This window comes from Perca fluviatilis, chromosome 14, assembly GCF_010015445.1.
Source record: "Perca fluviatilis chromosome 14, GENO_Pfluv_1.0, whole genome shotgun sequence".
Taxonomy (NCBI): domain Eukaryota; kingdom Metazoa; phylum Chordata; class Actinopteri; order Perciformes; family Percidae; genus Perca; species Perca fluviatilis.
The window spans coordinates 8,801,828-8,822,817 of NC_053125.1; the positions used below are offsets into that span (position 1 = coordinate 8,801,828).

At 39.1% G+C, this 20,990-nt stretch overlaps 4 protein-coding genes across 5 annotated transcripts; all 4 read right to left on the reverse strand.

Moving 5' to 3' along the window:
* Nucleotides 1-6,803: 6,803 nt before the first annotated feature.
* On the reverse strand, nucleotides 6,804-7,965 carry LOC120573557 (the record flags this gene model as incomplete). Its single annotated transcript, XM_039823346.1, has 3 exons — nucleotides 6,804-6,889; nucleotides 6,968-7,081; nucleotides 7,242-7,965. Coding segments are annotated over 3 exons (924 nt in total), but the record flags the coding sequence as incomplete, so codon positions are not given.
* A 1,298-nt stretch (nucleotides 7,966-9,263) lies between these two features.
* Nucleotides 9,264-10,823, reverse strand: LOC120572414. Of its 2 annotated transcripts, XM_039821709.1 has the most exons (4): nucleotides 10,662-10,823; nucleotides 9,827-10,531; nucleotides 9,621-9,746; nucleotides 9,264-9,542 (listed from the first exon to the last, which is right to left on the reverse strand). In XM_039821709.1, exons 1-4 carry the CDS (start codon nucleotides 10,714-10,716, stop codon nucleotides 9,457-9,459), a joined length of 972 nt encoding a protein of 323 aa, XP_039677643.1. In that variant the 5' UTR covers nucleotides 10,717-10,823; the 3' UTR covers nucleotides 9,264-9,456. The 2 variants fall into 2 exon arrangements, with proteins under 2 accessions (XP_039677643.1, XP_039677642.1); XM_039821708.1 differs by lacking the exon at nucleotides 10,662-10,823 and having other exon boundaries at nucleotides 9,827-10,630.
* Nucleotides 10,824-13,640: 2,817 nt separating this feature from the next.
* On the reverse strand, nucleotides 13,641-15,473 carry LOC120572416. The gene is made up of 4 exons (XM_039821711.1): nucleotides 15,119-15,473; nucleotides 14,274-14,969; nucleotides 14,085-14,192; nucleotides 13,641-14,000 (listed from the first exon to the last, which is right to left on the reverse strand). The coding sequence occupies exons 1-4, from the start codon at nucleotides 15,171-15,173 to the stop codon at nucleotides 13,915-13,917; spliced, it is 945 nt and encodes a 314-aa protein (XP_039677645.1). The 5' UTR covers nucleotides 15,174-15,473; the 3' UTR covers nucleotides 13,641-13,914.
* Nucleotides 15,474-18,984: 3,511 nt separating this feature from the next.
* Nucleotides 18,985-20,702, reverse strand: LOC120572415. The gene is made up of 5 exons (XM_039821710.1): nucleotides 20,639-20,702; nucleotides 19,804-20,508; nucleotides 19,556-19,681; nucleotides 19,427-19,470; nucleotides 18,985-19,331 (listed from the first exon to the last, which is right to left on the reverse strand). The coding sequence occupies exons 1-5, from the start codon at nucleotides 20,691-20,693 to the stop codon at nucleotides 19,212-19,214; spliced, it is 1,050 nt and encodes a 349-aa protein (XP_039677644.1). The 5' UTR covers nucleotides 20,694-20,702; the 3' UTR covers nucleotides 18,985-19,211.
* Nucleotides 20,703-20,990: the final 288 nt, after the last annotated feature.

The window sequence follows — 20,990 nt, forward strand, 5'->3', positions numbered from 1 at the left end:
TTTTTTTCCACTTTCAGGGAGTCGTATGTGTTGGCCCAAACGCTCTCACCTCGGAGTGTGTCACCGAGCTCCTGAACTTTAAGCTGCAGAGCGCTGTTCTCTTGGCTCACAGCTTCGTTCTCTGACTTCAACTCGTTGGTTCTTTCCTCCAGAGTTTCTTCTTTGGAGAACTTTTTCTCCAGCTTCTGAAGTTCTTTCTGCAGAGTGTTGTTCTGGTTCGTGAGAACTTTTTTCTCTGCCTTCAGTGATTTATAATTCGCCTTAAAGTCATTCAAAACTGAGGTTTTCATTGAAATTTTGGATTTCCTCCGTGGCTATGTTGTTCTGGAGCGTCAAGGCGTCTGTCTGTTGTTTCAGAACGTCGTATTTGTGCTTCCAGTCTTCTTCATTCAGAAGCTTCTTAAAAACATCAGAATGGGTTTTACCCAGGGCTCGGTTTTGTGCCTGCAGAACTTTCTCTTCAGCTTCCAGTTCTACGTAATTGTCCTTTAAATGTCTTTTAATCCTGAGCTGGTCGTTTAGGACTTGGATTTGCTGATTCAAATTGTCATTGTCTTTCTTCAAAACGTCCATGCGGTCCAAGGTTTCCTTGTACATGTCACGCCAGATGTTTAAATTGTCCGATTTATTTTTGAGAGCCTGGAGTTCCTGCAGCAAGGCAGCATTTTCACAGCTCATGTGTTGATTTAATGTCTTCACGGCCTCGATCTCTTCCTCCAAATCGTTATCATTCTCGATCTCTTCATGCATCTCCTGAATCTGATGTCGCAAAGCCTCATTCTGCTGGCTAATCGCCTCTTTCTCGGCTTTTGCATCGTTGTAGGATTGCTGATGCCTCTCCTTGAGCTCCAGGAGTTGTCTTTGCAGGGCGGCATTTTGCTGGCTCATCGCCTCTGTCTGCCGTTTTAATGCAGCACACATTATGTCCACACTAGTCTCATTTTGGAGTTCATCCTGCAGGTAGTGAATCTCACTCTGCAGCTCCTCGTGCTCTTGCCTCACGGCCTCATATTCTTCTTTCACTTCATCAAAGTTGCTGAGCCGGTTTTTGAGATCACTGACTGTTTGTTGCAGAGTTTGACGCTGCAGGTCCATCGCCACATTTGAAGCTTTGGTTTCTTTATACAAAGCCTCAATAGTGCTGTAATTTTGGACCTTGTCGCTGAGCTCCCTCACTTCTTTTAGAAGGTAGTCACATTTCTTCGTTGCAGCGTTTTCCTCTGCCTTCCCTGCAGTGAACATTTCATCCAAATTTTCCCAGCCGTTGAACGGTCTCTGGCCCTTTTGAATTTGGTGGCGCAGGGTCTTCAGCTGTTGGGTGATGGCCTGTAGGCTCACCCTCATTTCATCCTGGTTGCTACCCAGAACTGCCGGTTCCTGGCGGAGGGCCATGGTGTCGTTCTTCAAGGACTCCAGAGGAAGGACCATGTTTTGGTTGCAACTTGTGTTCTGCTCTCTTAAAGCTTGTCGCTGAAAAATACTTCTCTGTTTAGCACAGAAATATAGAAGCAAGCTGTATTGTCGGTGTTGAAGAAATGCTAATCAACGCAGTAGCACAGTAAAACAGTGATGAGATTCTCAGTACTCAGTGAGTGATCGCCTGTCAACCAACCTTCTGACACATAACTCTGATCCTGGTAAATAGGCGGCTGCATATATGAAAAAAAAACACCTAACCCTAAAAAAATTCTAACAAAAGGTTTCTCAGCTGTTTTTTGTAGTATTAGGTGTCCTTAATAACATACTAAAAGTTTACCAAAGTTTGACCACTATAAAAGTGTAATTTTCAAGATGGCGTCCAAGATGGGCAGGAAGTCCTCAAAATATCCTAACTCCTTCATTATTTGACCTAGCCAAGTAATCTTGGTGTCTAACCCCATGTTTTCTGGGTCTATGAATCCATTGGACTTGTCTAAATTGCACTGACATGATGACATACATATGGAATACATTTTGTGAGATAACTGTAAGGTTTTATCTTTTTTGGGGTGAATCAGAGATGTAAACCATTTAACCTATGTCATGTAACTCCTATTCAGTATGCGTTTTTGGACACATTGCTAAAACACAGACTTGACATTCAATGTAAAAGTTATTCCACCCAAAACTAACTTAAATTACTTTTACCCCCCACCACCACCTCCGTGTGGTGGGTAAAAAAAAAAAAAAGTACACTACGGTCAAAAGTTTTAGAACACCCCAGTTTTTCCAGGTTTTAATTGAAATTCATGCAGTTCAATGTCTCATTGTACTCTCAAATGAAAGAATAGAACAAATTTAAGTTAAAGAAATCATGGAATCAATTTATAAACCAAAATGTAGTCTAATTTTTTGACTCATCAAAGTAGCCCCCTTTGGCAGATATAACAGCTGAACACACTTGTGGCATTCTTTCTACAATGGAAATCAAATATTCTTCCGAAAGTTCTTCCCAACTCTGTTGCAGAAGTTCCCATAAATTTGTGGCACTTGTAGGTTGCTTTGCTTTCACTTTTGTGTCCAGTTCATCCCAAACCAGCTCAATGGGGTTTAAGTCTGGTGACTGTGCTGACCACTCCATGTTTTTAAGCTTACCATCTTGTTCTTTTTTGCTAAGGTAGTTCTGGCATAGGTTGGACTTATGTTTTGGGTCATTATCTTGCTGTAGGATGAACCCCTGACCAACTAGGCGCATACCAGAGGGTACTGCATGACGCTGCAAAATGCTGTGGTAGCCGTTTTGGTTCAGGGTGCCTTTCACTCTGTACAAATCACCGACCGTGGATCCAGCAAAACAGCCCCAGACCGTCACGCTTCCTCCTCAATGTTTGACAGTTGATGTCACACACTGAGGAACCATCCTTTCACCTACTTGATGGCGTACAAAAATCCTGCGTGATGAACCGAAGATTTCAAATTTTGATTCATCAGTCCATAACACCTTCTTCCAGTCTTCAGTAGTCCATTGGCAGCGTTTCTTGGCCCTGTCAAGCCTCTTTTTCTTATTCTGACGTCTTAGCAATGGCTTTCTTGCTGCAACTCGACCTATCAAACCTGCAGCTCCAAGTCTTCTCTTTACAGTTGAAACTGAGACTTGCTTATTACGACCACTATTAAGCTGTGCTTGAAGCGGTTGTCCTGTGAGCTGCCTATCACGCAAGCTGTTGACTCTCAGAAACTTGTCTTCTGATTCTGTAGACCTCTTCCTGTCAGAGTTTCCCCCAGTTTCTAAGTGCCTTTTGATGGTGAAGAATACTGTACTCACTGACACCTTGACTTTCTTCGCAATTTCTCTGTAGGAGAGACCAACATTCTTAAGTGTTATGATGGTCTTCCATTGTTAATTTTCTTTATCCCACCATTTTTATAGCAACATACTACTTTCTGCAGTACAATACTGTTCATACAATGCTCACGAGGGTATGGTACCACAGTGTGTTCCAACAATACTTTTATACAAACCGAGCGGGTTGTAAGTAATCCAGACAAGTTGGAACACCTGTGGGAATTGGTAGCCCCAACATTCAAAGCTTGATCATATATGATCAGTGTTGGGGAGTAACGGAATACATGTAACGGCGTTACGTATTTAGAATACAAATTATGAGTAACTGTATTCCGTTACAGTTACAATTTAAATCGTTGGTATTTAGAATACAGTTACATTGTTGAAATCAATGGATTACATGACGATACTTTTCTGTTTCACGAGTTTATTCACTCTGACCAAATTAAGGCAACTCTATGCATTTTCCAGAAGCCCCGATATGAAATCGAAAAAAATGGCTATTTGCGTGATCAGTCACAATGGAGTCGGAGTCGGAACCGGCACGACAGAGCCAGGACAGGAATAAGTTTCTATCTTGGAAATTCAAACAGCATTTCACATTAAAGAACGAACAGGGAGAATGAAATATAACTGTGCAGTGCAACCTCTGCTTGCCAGCAACCAACCTCCTTTCAGCGTCCAAATTACTCCACCTCCAACCTGAAGAAGCATCTTAAAGTAAGCTATTTTTTAATTAGCCAGGTGTAGTCGTCTGCTGTAGTTTTACTGGTCACCTTGCTATTTTAACGTTGACGTGCGACTTTACATTCTCCTACGTGCTGATTTACTAGCTCCAGAGCCGTTTAAAGACTGACTAGCCCCGTTTTACATGCTAGCTAACGTTAGCTAAAATTAGCTCGTGGTAGTTTAGACTGCGGTTATATTTTTGTAGTATGCAGTTCGGGACTACCAATACAATAATCTATCTGCTTGTTCAGGTACACATTCAGCTAGTTGGAATAAAAAGAACACACCATTATAGGCCTGTTTAGTAAGCTGGATGTGATAGCTGTATTCCTACACTTATAAAACGCAATTCAATGTGGAAGTAATCCTGAAGTAATCCAAGTATTCAGAATACGTTACTCAGATTGAGTAACGTAACGGAATACGTTACAAATTACATTTGTGGGCATGTATTCTGTATTCTGTAACGAAATACGTTTTGAAAGTATCCTTCCCAACACTGTATATGATATATATAAAATTGTGCTTATTTATCATACAAATATGCTAATTAGAATATTAAATGGCCAAAACATGTATAAGGTACCAGTGTTCATGGTGTAGTAGGAATACAAAGGAGTAAGGGTCTTTTTAAGGACCTGGCGGCCGCCATTTTGAAAATGGGGCCTTTCTTGAAGTCAAACTTTGGTAAACTTTTAGAATGTTTTTAGGTACATCTGATACTACTGTAAACCACTGAAAAATCTTTTGTTAGAATTTTTTTGGGGTCAAACCATATTTGCAGCTGACTAAAAGGTAGAATGTGTCACTTAGAATGTTGACATGAAAGGCACATGCACAGGATGTGACATCACTGCATTCTGTTTCTATGATACAACCTATAGGCAGCTGTTGCCTTTGTGAGAAGGAATGAGTTTCATAATTGGTAACATAGGTCTGTAAACAGCTGTTGCCTTGCTGACAAGGAGTGAGTTGCATTTTGGGTAATCTAGGCAAGAAAGTGAATGCTTAGAATCAAAATGTTGTTGACTCTGGTTGTGCTGCATTGATTTAATTCTTTTTTTAACTGATTACATTATGAGTCTGCTGATGTTAAAGGAGTTATACTGTGGGAGTCTGATAATAATGTCACACACACACACACGTATCATGTCAAGTCATGTTTTGCCACTCATGATCACAGTGATAGACATTTGCCATTGTTGGACCATTTTACTTTTTACTTATGGGAACCAAGCTATGTAAATAAAATATTTTGATAATGATAAGTGCTGTTCAGTAGCCTGGATGCCAGCCGAACTTAGCCCCGCCCACAACATTCGAGGTCGGGAAGTTCACATTCTGACTAGAATCTGAGTAGGACCACGTCAGGCTAGCTGTTCAGGCCAGTCATGAGTAAAATGGGTATGTTGTCGGGCAGTCTGGCAAATATGCAGCCATGCTAAGATAAGCCATTACATTTGATCTGTGTGTGTGTGATGGAATCCTCCAAGCAGCTGCAAACACTGTTGCACTGAGTACATAGAGTGCAACGCATTCATTATGAACTGGATCTTACGATATCATACGAAAACGTATGCCCAATAATTTGTGTGCTAAACTACAAAATTACAGTGAGGTGCCGGTCGCTCGTTGCAGTTGAATTCTTGCCGATGAAAGTTGACCGTCATGGGCGGAGACAGTTTAGTTTAGACACCAAACTGTCTAGTTAAGATTAGAAAAAATGATGTGGTTTGGATCTTAACACCGGTCCCCTCAAAGTTATAGGCTATTGTAAAATCCCATACATTATTTACATGTTTATTGAAAACCACCATTTACAGACATATCTGATCAAATCCTTGAAATGGTTGCCTGCCCTAAGAAACTTGTTAATAAGAGCTTTAAAGGTGCTGTCAGAGTGTCTGCTGCCCCCCAATACAATGACGTTTCTTTTATCTGTGTTGTTTACTTCAAAAAAGGTCAACCACAACATCTCTGCTCTGTACAGAAGCAGAACTCTTTACTTCTCTAAATGCATCTCTGTGAAAACGTGGCTTCCTTCCAATGTGGCTTCTGAGAACCATCTGAGGCTATCTTACCTGGAAACCACAGAGCAGTTTAAAGTAGAATTGTATTTATCTTAATATGTTTTTACTGGTTTTCAGCCAAATACACATAAAGCTTGGGTCAGTTTGGTTTTGTATAGCAGTTTATATTTTCGTCACCCCACTTGAAGATAACTTTTTGTGGTTTGTTGTCGGACATACACACACACACACACACACACACACACACAATTAGTTTGGTCAATATTGAAATCACGATTATATTTAACACATATTGACTTTTGAAAGGATGTTGCATTTATTGAACTTAAACTGTGTAACACTTATACAAATCAACAGTGAAAACACCAAGACCTGTGCAATTTCCCTTAATATGTTCCCGTTGAACTTTAATTCCCCTTAAAATAAACAAAACACACACACACACATTATATTAATACATTTCCCATTGAACTTTTGAATTCCCCTTAAAAAAACAATATCATTTTGTGATCGTTGGAGCTGAAATTGCAGAGCCCTGATACAACACAGCTTCATTTACAAACAGTATTCATTTGCACACAATGATGTAGAGATATAGTGAGATTCATGTTATGTCTTAAGAAAAGCATGTTTAATGAGATTACTGCAAGGTGAGGCTTTAGCAATACAGAGTTAAAATGTATAAATCATATTTACAAAACCGCTACATTAAACTATTAAAGTGAGACAAATGTGGTCATCATGTATTACCCAGAGACGGAGATAAAACATGGCCAGCTCTACTGCTTCACACTAAAGTACACACATTCAGTCCAGGTGTCGTCTCTCTGCGTCTTTGATGCGTTCATCTTTGTTTCGGAGGAATCTGAAAAACAGAAAGAAAAACTCACTGCCATGCCATGATCAGTGAGTAGATGCTGTAGATACAAACAGTACTACTAACCTGCACACAGGCAGAGGTTTCTGTTGTTCATCATACACATTAAGAAAGCCAGTAAAACACTCAGGATGGTGGTGAATGTCAAGAAATACACCAAGACAGGAGAGTCCACCTCATCTGTAGAGAGACGGACATCAGGAGACACTACAGAGCAGCTTTTATATCACTCTGTGTTTAGATGAGGCAACCTCCGCTGCAACAAAAACTCAACTTAAATCTGAAGCTAATTTCTACTCTTTAATACTTATCAATTGATGTCTGCTAGAAAGTTCCTTACCCTCCAAGTCCAGCTTGGTCCCGTTTCCAAACAGAATGTGTCCACATGAGGCAACAGCACAGTAGTAAGTCCCAGCATGAGAAAGATTCAGACTCTTCATCGGCAGCTTGTAGACACAGGTGTGTGTTTGTGTGTTGGGTTTCCTCTCACACTGATCAGTCCTGCCTCCATGGGTGTAAATGAGTGCTGGCTGAGATTCTTCCGACTTCTTGAACCAGTAAACACTGTGTTCTCCATCACAGGTCCCAGTGTGTACTGTACAGTCCAGAGTCACAGAGCCTCCTGGCTGGATGCTCTCAGATGCTGACTGATGGACCGTAGCTGGGACCTTCAAACCTGAACCCTTTACATCGACAGTGATGCCCTCTGTAAATTGAAACTGGTTGGCATGCATACTTACGCAGTAGTAAGTAGCCGAGTCGGAAATGCGTAACTCCGAGATTGTCAAGTGATAATTTCCATTTTTAGATTCCAGTGTGAAGCGTGGATCGTTTTTTAATTCATCAATAAATGTGCCCTTTTTATCATGCTTGTAGAAGGTTGAGATGAGCCTTGGTTTCTGTCCCAGAGTTTGCTTATACCAGAAGAACATTACTCCGACATCATCCTCATAGAAACACTGTAATGTCACGTTATCGCCAACATTAGCTGATATAAAACCCGTCTCTTGACGAACACTTGGGGAGAATTTAAGACCAGTCGTCTGAGCTGAAGTGAAATGAGAGAATGAGCAATTGTAGAGTTAATGTAATGCGTCTTACTTCAGTGTAATCACTACATTAAAATATAAGAAACGTCACACAGTCTACTTACCCATTTTCCCCAAGAACAAACATGTGAGAAAGAGCGCAAACACTGGAGACGTCATCGTGTTGAAGTTGCTGGGTTGAATGACAGAATGTCGCTGGTTTCTCCTCTTCAGAGACAAGGAAGTGTTTGACGGGCCGACCAATTCGTTATGAAGGAAACACGATCACGTGCTCTCTGTGACGTATACTGCCAAGTTTAGCTCTTGAAAAAATAAATTTACCACAGACATCACTTGTTAAATGACATGTACTCACACATTTACTCACTTTAAAGTCGTGGTTTTTGTCTCTTTCGGAAACACCAGTTTACCATAGACTGCAGTTCACTTATGCTTAACCTTTTTCAATGAAACAAGAGAGCAAATAACATGCAGGCATACTTATTTATTAAAATCCACTCAGAATACAGCATGGTAATCATTTGTCAGGGTTTTTTTGTTACATTTGCTGAAAACAGATGGCTCTGGTCCTCTGACAGAAGGCTCAGTGATGAAACAATCTAAAACTGAACATTAACCTCCTCTAAAGTTATGACTAATACACTGCCTAATTTATTTAAAGGTGTGTTGATTCCACCTCAGTGTTTCTACCAGCTAATCTATGATATTAACCTTCCTGACCTCTGTAATGTTTTCTAATCCAGAGCAGATCTGCTGTCTGCTTTTCTCTGATCTGAAACAAATGTCACTTCCTCCCAGACCTTTCTTAGAACCACCTGAGGCCCCTCTTACCTGGAAACCACAGAGCTGCTTACACGAGTAGAATTGTAAATCTCTGTGCTATATACTTCCTGGTTTTATATGACGCTATGTTTGTTAAAAACCCCAATGAAATATTTTAAAAAAATATATACTTTTATTTAGCACTTTTCAAAAATAAGTCTACAAAATGCTTCACAGACATAAAAACTCAAAAAAAAATCTCAATATTCATTAACAATCTAAGCTTGTCTTTTGTTTACATTTTCCTCACCACAAAATTATAATTTATTGTTTGCACACACGTACAGACACACAAGTACACAGACACACACGTGTGTACACGCACGCGCGCACACACACACACACACACACACTTATACCTTTCCCATTGAACTTTTTGAATTCCCCTAAAATAAAAAATATAAAAAATATTCTTAAATGTTCAAATAGCAGGACAAGACATAAAAAGAGTTTACTTGCTAAATGTAATTTGCATAATTGTTTTTCTCGGTTACATTGTTTTTGTGATTGTTGGGAGCTGAAATTGTTTATTAATTGCCGAGTCCTGATACAAAGTGTCACATTAGCGCAACACAGCTTCATCAAATTTTAACATCATATTTACAAAACCGCTACATTACACTATTAAAGTGAGACAAATGTGTTCATGTATTACCCAGAGACAGAGATAAAACATGGCCAGCTCTACTGCTTCACACTAAAGTACACACATTCAGTCCAGGTGTCGTCTCTCTGCATCTTTGATGCGTTCATCTTTGTTTCAGAGGAGTCTGAAAAACAGAAAGAAAAACTCACTACCATGCCATGATCAGTGAGTACATGCTGTAGATACAAACAGTACTACTAACCTGCACACAAGCAGAGGTTTCTGTTGTCCATCATACACATTAAGAAAGCCAGTAAAACACTCAGGATGGTGGTGAATGTCGAAGTTCCACTCAAGAAATACACCAAGACAGGAGAGTACATCTCATCTGTAGAGAGACGGACATCAGGAGACACTACAGAGCAGCTTTTATATCACTCTGTGTTTAGAGAGACAACTTTTGCTTACCTTCGAACTCCAGCTTGGTCCCATTTCCAAACAGAATGTGTCCACATGAGGCAACAGCACAGTAGTAGGTCCCAGCATGAGGAAGATTCAGACTCTTCATCGGCAGCTTGTAGACACAGGTGTGTGTTTGTGTGTTGGGTTTCCTCTCACACTGATCAGTCCTGCCTCCATGGGTGTAAATGAGTCCTGGCTGAGATTCTCCCGACTTCTTGAACCAGTAAACACTGTGTTCTCCATCACAGGTCCCAGTGTGTACTGTACAGTCCAGAGTCACAGAGCCTCCTGGCTGGATGCTCTCAGATGCTGACTGATGGACCGTAGCTGGGATCTTCAAACCTGAACCTTCTACATCGACTAAGGTTCCCTCCCCAAATTCAATAGTTAATTTATTACTTGCACAGTAGTAGGTAGCTGAGTCTGAAACGCGCACATCTGTGATCTTCAAGTGATTTTTACCAGTTTCAGTATCCAATGTGAAGCGTGGATTGTTTTTGAATTCATCATGAAATATTCCATTTGTTTCATACTTGTAATAAGTAGAGATGAGCTTTGGTTCCTGTCCCAGAGTTTGCTTATACCAGTAAATCCTTGAAGCAACATCGCCTTCATAGAAACATCTCAAAGTGAAGTTATCCCCAGTTTTAGCTGATACTAAACCACTCTCTTGATGAAGAGATGAGGAGAGTTTTGGATCAGTGGTCTGAGCTGTAGCGATAGGAGAGACAAAGCAAATGCACTCTATTAACACGTGAAAAACATAACGGAATATCAGAACTAATGTCATGAGTAGTGGCTTAACAAATTCAAACTTGCAGTTGCAAAAAATACAGCTCACCAACTTTTCCGAAGAACAAACCCATCAGATAGAAGAGAAATTTTGGAGATGTCATCGTGTTCAAATTGTCGTGCTGAATGAAAAGAATCTGTATTTTGTCTCCACTCTTCAGAGACGAGGATGCATTTGACGGACCAACGAATTCATTATGAAGGAAACACGATCACGTGCTCTCTGTGACGTATACTGCCAAGTTTAGCTCTTGAAAAAAATCAATTTACCACAGACCTCACTTGTTAAACATCATGTACTCACACCTCACACATTTACTCACTTTAAAGTCGTGGTTTTTGTCTCTTTTGGAAACACCAGTTTACCATAGACTGCATTTCGCTTATGCTTAACCTTTGTCAATGAAACACAACAGCATATAACATGCAGACATACTTATTTATTAAAATCCACTAAGAATACAGCATGGTAATCATTTGTCAGAGTTCTTCTGTTACATTTGCTGAATACAGATGGCTCTGGTCCTCTGATAGAAGGCTCAGTGATGAAGCAAACTAAAACTGAACATTAACCTCCTTTAAAGTTATGACTAATACACTGCCTAATTCATTTAAAGGTGTGTTGATTCCACCTCAGTTTTTCTACCAGCTAATCTATGATATTAATCTTCCTGACCTCTGTAATGTTTTCTAATCCAGAGCAGATTTGCTGTCTGCTTTTCTCTGATCTGAAGCAAATGTCACTTCCTCCCAGACCTTTCTTAGAACCACCTGAGGCCCTCTTACCTGGAAACCACAGAGCTGCTTACACGAGTAGAATTGTAAATATCTGTGCTATATACTTCCTGGGGCCTGTTTCACAAAACCAAGATAAGGGATTAAGCCGGGATTTCCCAGTTATCCTGGATGAATTAAGCCTTGATTCGGTTTCACGAAAGCAGAGGCACATAAATCACCATGGAGATTTATTCTGTACAGCTAGCCTGCTCCTGACCAGGCTAACAGCCAGGATTTATTTAATCCTGTAGCCTTTTCTGATCACCCAGCAGTGGTTTTACCCTATTGTTATCAGCCTGGATTAAAATACAACAGGTGCATATTGCTGTTCATTTAAGTACTGTTATTATTTAAAGTTGTGACCATTATTTTTATAATTATTCATGTGACATTATTACTGTTATATTGCTGTATGAAGACTGATGTTCATATTGTTGTTAGAAGTTTAATTAATATATTATGGCAGTTGTTGAGATAATTAGAAAAGGCTGATCAAATTTCAAATGTGTTTTAAATGAAGTCTGTTACTAAGGGCAATACATACAATGCTGTACATTTCTATAGTTGACCAATGCACCTTGAATTATTTTGGTTGATTCATTTTTTTTTTTTATTCTTTAACAATAAGTATCATGTTTGTTCCACTTCCATGTACATTGTATTTGGCATTCTTAGCACACAATTTGTGTTGTCCAGTAAACTGCAACTATAATTTGGGAGGATTGTACAATTTTAAGAACATATAATTGTACAGTCCTCCCAAATTATAGTCTTAGTTCACTGGACCAGTAACTATCTAGTGATGTAGGCTACTGTGCATTCATGACAACAGGGAGAGGACACCTCAATGGTTTTTGACCTCATATTTGGGGGGAAATAACTGATGAATATCACTCTGTTCCATTCATGTTTACAGTGTGCATGGAATTTATCACTTAATTATCTTCATAGTTTCTAGATTTTAGAGTCTAAGTTCTTTAGTGTCTTTATTTTCTATGTCCATATATACAGGGAGCAAGGCATATCATATGTAGAGAAGGAAACTCGTCCTCTATCAAATAAAAAAAAAACGCGAAAAAAGCGTGGCAGACAATAGCGGACAGACTGAATGATAGTCTAAAAATATACATTTATGAACTACTGCTCTTAACTGAAACCATTCAATAAGTCACTGTCATTGGCAAAAACGAACAGTTGTACACTTTGCATTAAACGCGAGCAGTGGAAGTTAATGACTTAGGACATTTATATTTTAGCCCATGAGAGAGAGAGGGAGAAACAGAGTGAAAGAGATATTTACGCATCATATTCTAGCGTTGTAGAAAATTGATCTTTATGGTAAATTTCCTGAGTAACATTATCTTCTGCTTACTTTTAAGGCAAAGAGTACAACTGTTAATTTGCGCAAATGATTAGTAGCCTAATCCTTGAATGGAATGATTATGACGGTTTCAGTTCAGAGCAGTTGTCAGTTAATGTATATATTTAGGCTACAATTACGCATTCAGTCGGTCCGCAATCGTCTGCCACGCTTTCTCGCTGTTTCATTACAGCGGCCGTGTTTCTTTTCTTTTTATACAAATGTATTTCATGATATCATACTTCCATAAGAAGCTGCTGCTCACTCTGTATAAAGTATGTACAATGCGTAGTCTCCATTTTGGCATCAGTAAATCTGTGATCGACCTCGCGGTCTTTTGAGGAAAGCCGTGGACGCGCATCTATCTGAATTACTTCAGCCTGGCTCAACCTAGTCGCTCCTCCTCAGCCTGGCTCGGCCTTTGTGAAACGCACCAAGCCAGGATGCACAGATTAGACTAGGTCAAGCCTCGATTTATCAGTTATCCTGGATTTATATATTCTGCTTTTGTGAAACAGGCCCCTGGTTTTATATGATGCCATGTTTTTTAAAAACCCCAATAAAATATTTAAAAAAAAAACCTTTTTATTTAGCGCTTTTCAAAAATAAGTCTACAAAATGCTTCACAGACATAAAAACTCAAAAAAGTATCTCAATATTCATGAACAATCTTAGCATGTCTTTTGTTGTTTACATTTTCCTCACCACGATATTATCATTTATGGTTTGCACACACACGTACACACATACACACACACACGTACACATACACAAGTACACGTGTGTACACACACACACACACACACACACACACAGACACACAGATTAATACCTTTCCCATTGAACTTTTCGAATTCCCCTTAAAATAAACAATATAAAAAATATTCTTAAATGTTCAAATAGCAGGACAAGACAAAAAGAGTGTACTTTCTAAATGTAATTTGCATAATAGCTTTTCTCGGTTACATTGTTTTTGTGATCGTTGGAGCTGAAATTGCAATCAAAATTGGATTAATTGCAGAGCCCTGATACAAAGTGTCACATTAGTGAAACACAGCTTCTTCAAATTTTAACATCATATTTACAAAACCGCTACATTACACTATTAAAGTGAGACAAATGTGTTCATGTATTACCCAGAGACAGAGATAAAACATGGCCATCTCTACTGCTTCACACTAAAGTACACACATTCAGTCCAGGTGTCGTCTCTCTGCGTCTTTGATGCGTTCGTCTTTGTTTTGGAGGAATCTGAAAAACAGAAAGAAAAACTCACTGCCATGCCATGATCAGTGAGTACATGCTGTAGATACAAACAGTACTACTAACCTGCACACAGGCAGCGGTTTCTGTTGTTCATCATACACATTAAGAAAGCCAGTAAAACACTCAGGATGGTGGTGAATGTCAAGAAATACACCAAGACAGGAGAGTCCACCTCATCTGTAGAGAGACGGACATCAGGAGACACTACAGAGCAGCTTTTATATCACTCTGTGTTTAGATGAGACAACTTTTGCTTACCTTCGAACTTCAGCTTGGTCCCGTTTCCAAACAGAATGTGTCCACATGAGGCAACAGCACAGTAGTAAGTCCCAGCATGAGAAAGATTCAGACTCTTCATCGGCAGCTTGTAGACACAGGTGTGTGTTTGTGTGTTGGGTTTCCTCTCACACTGATCATTCCTGCCTCCATGGGTGTAAATGAGTCCTGGCTGAGATTCTTCAGAGTTCTTGAACCAGTAAACACTGTGTTCTCCATCACAGGTCCCAGTGTCTACTGTACAGTCCAGAGTCACAGAGCCTCCTGGCTGGATGCTCTCAGATGATGACTGATGGACCCAAGCTGGGTCCTTCAAATCTGAACCTTTTACATTGATAATAGTGCCCTCTGCAAAATCCAAGACAACTGCATTGCTAGTTGCACAGTAGTAAGTAGCCGAGTCTGAGATATTTAAATCAAAAATTGTCAAGTTTTTGTCTGCAGTATCCAATCTGAAGCGTGAATTGTTCTTAAATTCATTATAAAAAGTGATTTTTATACCATACACATAGATGGTTGAGATGAGTCTTGGTTTCTGTCCCAGAGTTTGCTTATACCAGTAAAGCCATGCAGCTTCACCTTCACAGAAACATCGCAGAGTTACCTTGTCTCCAACATTAGCTGATACAATACGTCTCTCTTGACGAACAGATGACAATTCCTGAACGGACATATGAGCTGAAGTGAAATGGGAGACCAAACCAATGCACAATTAATTCAATTGAATGAAATTAAATTATTGCAGCATAAAAATATTAGCAGCATTTCCGAGAATAGCTGTTATAAACTAAAACATAGTAACTGCAACCACAAAACCAACAACTCACCCATTTTGCCCAAGAAGAAAAAAGCCAGATACAAGAGAAACTTTGGAGATGTCATCGTCTTCGTATTCTTGTGTTGAATGAGAGAAATCTCAATCTTTTCTCCACTCTTAAGAGACAAGACTGTGTTTGATTGGCCAGCCTGAAGTGACACTGTACGTCCTACTTATGGAAACATGATGACGTGCTCACTGTCACCTACAGTGTCAAGTTTGGTTGATGAGATTCACATGGTGTGAGGTATATAAAGAAAATAATGACTCTTTACCTTGGTATCATATTTAACATTAGGGGGGGAAATAAATTACAGGTTATATAGTTCATACCCCATAATGTTTACAGTGGAGTCTAATCATGCTCAGGACTCTGCAGTGGGCTAACTGTCATGTCTAGAAGATAAGGTAACATGCAGGTCTGATAGTTTTTCTGAAAAAAAGCATTTTTAGCGATAATAAAGTTGAGTATTCATTAAAATTTAAGTATATATATATATATATATAATAGAGAGAGAGAGAGAGAAATTTGACTGAAAATCTATGCTTCTATGGTTTCGGAGAATTTTGCTGAACTTACCCAACTTTAAAATACTTTAAAGCTATAGTGCATAGATTCTGTCCTCCTCATGAGGAATTCTAAGTAATGACCATAAAGCTGTCGGCGCGACCACGTGAAACAAGACTTCTGTGATCGCGTACGTGCCCGCACCCCTCCTCCACGCAGTTACTAGTATGCAAGGAGGATGACATGATGGACTCTTCAGAAGAGGTCATTATCTTCACTCGAGCTTCTGCTCAGGTTCTTGATAGGCAGCTTGTAGACGCAGGTGTGTGTTTGTGTGTTGGGTTTCCTCTCACACTGATCAGTCCTGCCTCCATGGGTGTATATGAGTCCTGGCTGAGATTCTTCCGAGTTCTTGAACCAGTAAACACTGTGTTCTCCATCACAGGTCCCAGTGTCTACTGTACAGTTCAGAGTCACAGAGCCTCCTGATTCATCATGAAATATTCCATTTGTTTCATACTTGTAATAAGTAGAGATGAGCTTTGGTTCCTGTCCCAGAGTTTGCTTATACCAGTAAAACCTTGAAGCAGCATTGCCTTCATAGAAACATCTCAAAGTGAAGTTATCCCCAGTTTTAGCTGATACTAAACCACTCTCTTGATGAAGAGATGAGGAGAGTTTTGGATCAGTGGTCTGAGCTGTAGCGATAGGAGAGACAAAGCAAATGCACCTTATTAACACGTGAAAAACATAACGAATATCAGAACTAATGTCATGAGTAGTGGCTTAACAAATTCAAACTTGCAGTCACAAAAAAGACAACTCACCAACTTTTCAGAAGAACAAACACGTCAGAGAAATTTTGGAGATGTCACCGTGTTCAAATTGTCGTGCTGAATGAAAAGAATCTGCATTTTGTCTCCACTCTTCAGAGACGAGGATGCATTTGGCTGACCAACGAATTCATTATGAAGGAAACACGATCACGTGCTCTCTGTGACGTATACTGCCAAGTTTAGCTCTTGAAAAAATCTGTTTACCACAGACAACATCACTTGTTAAACATCATGTACTCACACCTCACACATTTACTCACTTTAAAGTCGTGGTTTTTGTCTGTTTCGGAAATACCAGTTTACCAGAGACTGCAGTTTGCTTATGCTTAACCTTTGTCAATGAAACAAGAGAGAAAATATCATGCTGGCATACTTATTTATTAAAATCCACTCAGAATACAGCATAGTAATCATTTGTCAGGTTTTTTTTTTTGTTAAATTTGCTGAAAACAGATGGCTCTGGTCCTCTGATAGAAGGCTCAGTGATGAAGCAAACTAAAACTGAACATTAACCTCATCTAAAGTTATGACTAATACACTGCCTAATTCATTTAAAGGTGTGTTGATTCCACCTCAGTGTTTTTACCGACTAATCTATGATATTAACCTTCCTGACCTCTGTAATGTTTTCTGATCCAGAGCAGATCTGCTGTCTGCTTTTCTCTGATCTGAAGCAAATGTCACTTCCTCCCAGACCTTTCTTAGAACCACCGGAGGCCCCTCTTACCTGGAAACCACAGAGCAGCTTACACAAGTAGAATTGTAAATCTCTCAAATTTTTATATATATATATATATATATATATATATATATATATATATATATATATATATATATATATATATATAACACACACACACACACACACACACACACACACACACACACACACACACACACACACACACACACACACACACACACACACACACACACACACAGAGAGAGTACAGGCCAAAAAGTTTGGACACACCTTCTCATTCAATGCGTTTCCTTTTTATTTTCATGACTATTTGCATTGTAGATTCTCACTGAAGACATCAAAACTATGAATGAACACATGGAATTATGTACTTAACAAAAACGTCGAGAAATAACTGAAAACATATGTATTTTAGATTCTTTCCAAGTAGCCACCCTTTGCTTTTTTATTAATAAGGGAAAAACTTCCACTAATTAACCCTGACAAAGCACACCTGTGAAGGTAAAACCATTTCAGGTGACTACCTCATGAAGCTCACTGAGAGAACACCAAGGGTTTGCAGAGTTATCAAAAAAAGCAAAGGGTGGCTACTTTGAAGAATCTAAAATATAAGACATGTTTTCAGTTATTTCACACTTTTTTGTTAAGTACATAATTCCACATGTGTTTATTCATAGTTTTGATGCCTTCAGTGAGAATCTACAATGGAAATAGTCATAAAAATAAAGAAACACATTGAATGAGAAGGTGTGTCCAAACTTTTATACTTACTTCCTTACTTACTTACTTACTTACTTACTTACTTACTTCCTGGTTTTATATGACACCATGTATGTTAAAAACCCCAATAAAAAATATAAAAAAATACTTTCATATAGCTCTTTTTAAAAATAAGTCTACAAAGTGCTTCACAGACATAAAAACTCCATAAATGATCTTACTATTCATGAACAATCTTGGCTTGTCTTTTGTCATTTACATTTTCCTCACCACAATATTATCATTTATGGTTTGCACACGTACACAGACACACACGTACACACACATACTGTATACACACATACACACTTCCTTTATATGCACACACATACTGTACACAAACACACATACTTTACACAAAAACACACACACACTGTATACACACACATACTGTACTCTCTCTCTCTCTCTCTCTCTCTCTCAAGCTCAATATGTCACAGTAGTTCAGAACAAAGCCTTACAAAACCATAGAGAGATTTTGTCATTACACGGCTGACCACATGGAAACAATAAAAAGAGTTTGGGTTTGTGGCATGCCATCAACACAATCAAAGCTGAAAACTAAAGGTATCAGAGCTTACCAAAAGACGCATCTTTTTAGTCAAGCTTGCAACTAGCCACATTGTTTTTTTACGATTTATTTTTGGGCTTTCTCTGCCTTTTCATTTGACAGGACAGCTAGGTGAGAAAGGGGAGAGAGAGGGGGAAGACATGCAAGAAATCGTCACAGGTCAGATTCGAACCCTGGACCTCTGCGTCGAGGCATAAACCTCCCAGTATATGTGCGCCTGCTCTACAACTGAGCCAACCTGGCCACAATTAGCCACATTGTTGACCGTATTACTCTATATTTTTATATCCCTTGCCTTTGTGATTTATTGAGATTTTTAGTGAGGATCATTGGGTTTTAACCTATTCATTTATTAGGCCTGTGAAGTACTTTGTAACTATATGTATTAGGTGCTATATGAATAAAATGTACTTACTTACTAAGTAAAGCAACAAAATGCCATCATAATTTACCTCTCAGATGATTTGGGTTGTTCCCTATGCTAAGAACAGCACCAGAATCTAATATGTAAGGTTATTGCAAACCACTGGGACAGACACAGTGGAAATCATTGGACTAGATACATTATCATTAGAAAAGCTTCTTTTGGCTTGTATTAGTTTATTAGAAGGTAAAACCCTTACATCATACATTTATAGGTAAAATAATGTAAGCAATTTTTTTCCTGTTTCAAGAAAAGCCAAATTACAAAACACTGATGATGACAAGATGAAGACATGTCCATTTTTATTGTTTCACACCGGCGTACACACATTCATCCTCTGTGTCATCCCTCTGTCTTCTCGATCTGCTTGCCTTGTTTACCCTCAAAGCAGCGTAATGGAGATTTTCCTCATTTTTGTATCCCTAGCAATGAAACGTAAAACTGTAAATCACAATTTTCTACACAGCCATTGTTAAGTTATATAAATATGTTAGGTAGGTTAATCAGCCAAAAATACCTCTGCATTCGTTGTTGAGGATGCGGAAATTCTTGTGTGAGACCCTGAAAGATAATGGAAAGCTGTGTTTCTGTACTGCCATGTTGAAAAATGACACTCTGTAGATAACGTACAAACAGCAGCATTTACCTGTACATTGGCAGCTGTTTCTCTTGTTCATAATGTACAGAAAGAAAGCCAGTAAAACACTCAGGATGGTGGTGAATGCCAAAGCACCACTCAAGAAATACACCAAGAAAGGAGAGTACACCTTATCTGTTGTGAGACATTAGGACAAAGTACAGAGCTTTGAAATTGTATTCTCTTTTTATCTAAGATGATGGTTAACACAATAACAATTCATTAGCTGAGACAACTTCTCCTAGAAAGTTCCTTACCCTCTAACTCCAGCTTGGTCCCGTTTCCAAACAGAATGTGTCCACATGAGGCAACAGCACAGTAGTAGGTCCCAGCATGAGGAAGATTCAGACTCTTCATCGGCAGCTTGTAGATACAGGTGTGTGGTTGTGTGTTGGGTTTCCTCTCACACTGATCAGTCCTGCCTCCATGGGTGTAAATGAGTGCTGGCTGAGATTCTTCAGAGTTCTTGAACCAGTAAACACTGTGTTCTCCATCACAGGTCCCAGTGTCTACTGTACAGTTGAGAGTCACAGAGCCTCCTGGCTGGATGCTCTCAGATGCTGACTGATGGACCGTAGCTGGGATCTTCAAACCTGAACCTTCTACATTGACTAAAGTTCCCTCCGCAAATTCAATAGTTAATGTATAACTTGCACAGTAGTAGGTAGCTGAGTCTGAAACGCGCACATCTTTGATATTCAAGTGATATTGACCAGTTTCAGTATCCAATGTGAAGCGTGGATTGTTTTTGAATTCATCATGAAATGTTCCATTTGTTTCATACTTGTAATAAGTAGAGATGAGCTTTGGTTTCTGTCCCAGAGTTTGTTTATACCAGTAAAACCTTGAAGCAACATCGCCTTTATAGAAACATCTCAAAGTGAAGTTATCCCCAGTTTTAGCTGATACTAAACCACTCTCTTGATGAAGAGATGAGGAGAGTTTTGGATCAGTGGTCTGAGCTGTAGCGATAGGAGAGACAAAGCAAATGCAACTTATTAACACGTGAAAAACATAACGGAATATTAGAACTAATGTCATGAGTAGTGGCTTAACAAATTCAAACTTGCACTCACACAAAAGACAACTCACCAACTTTTCCGAAGAAAAAACATGTCAGATAGAAGAGAAACTTTGGAGATGTCATCGTGTTCAAATTGTCGTGCTGAATGGAAAGAATCTGCATTTTGTCTCCACTCTTCAGAGACAAGGATGCATTTGATTGGCCAACCAGATGTGACTCTGTACGTCCTATTTAGGAAACTTGACACATGCTCACTGCCACAGTAGAAATACAGGTTTACCATTCATGGTGTCCTTTGTTACAGTCCTAAATATATTGATTCATGTCAATCATTGTGTGGTTTTATGATAATGTTAACACTAATAACATACAGTAGGGCTTAGTCGTCCTTAACATTTGGCAATAACCCGATCATATATT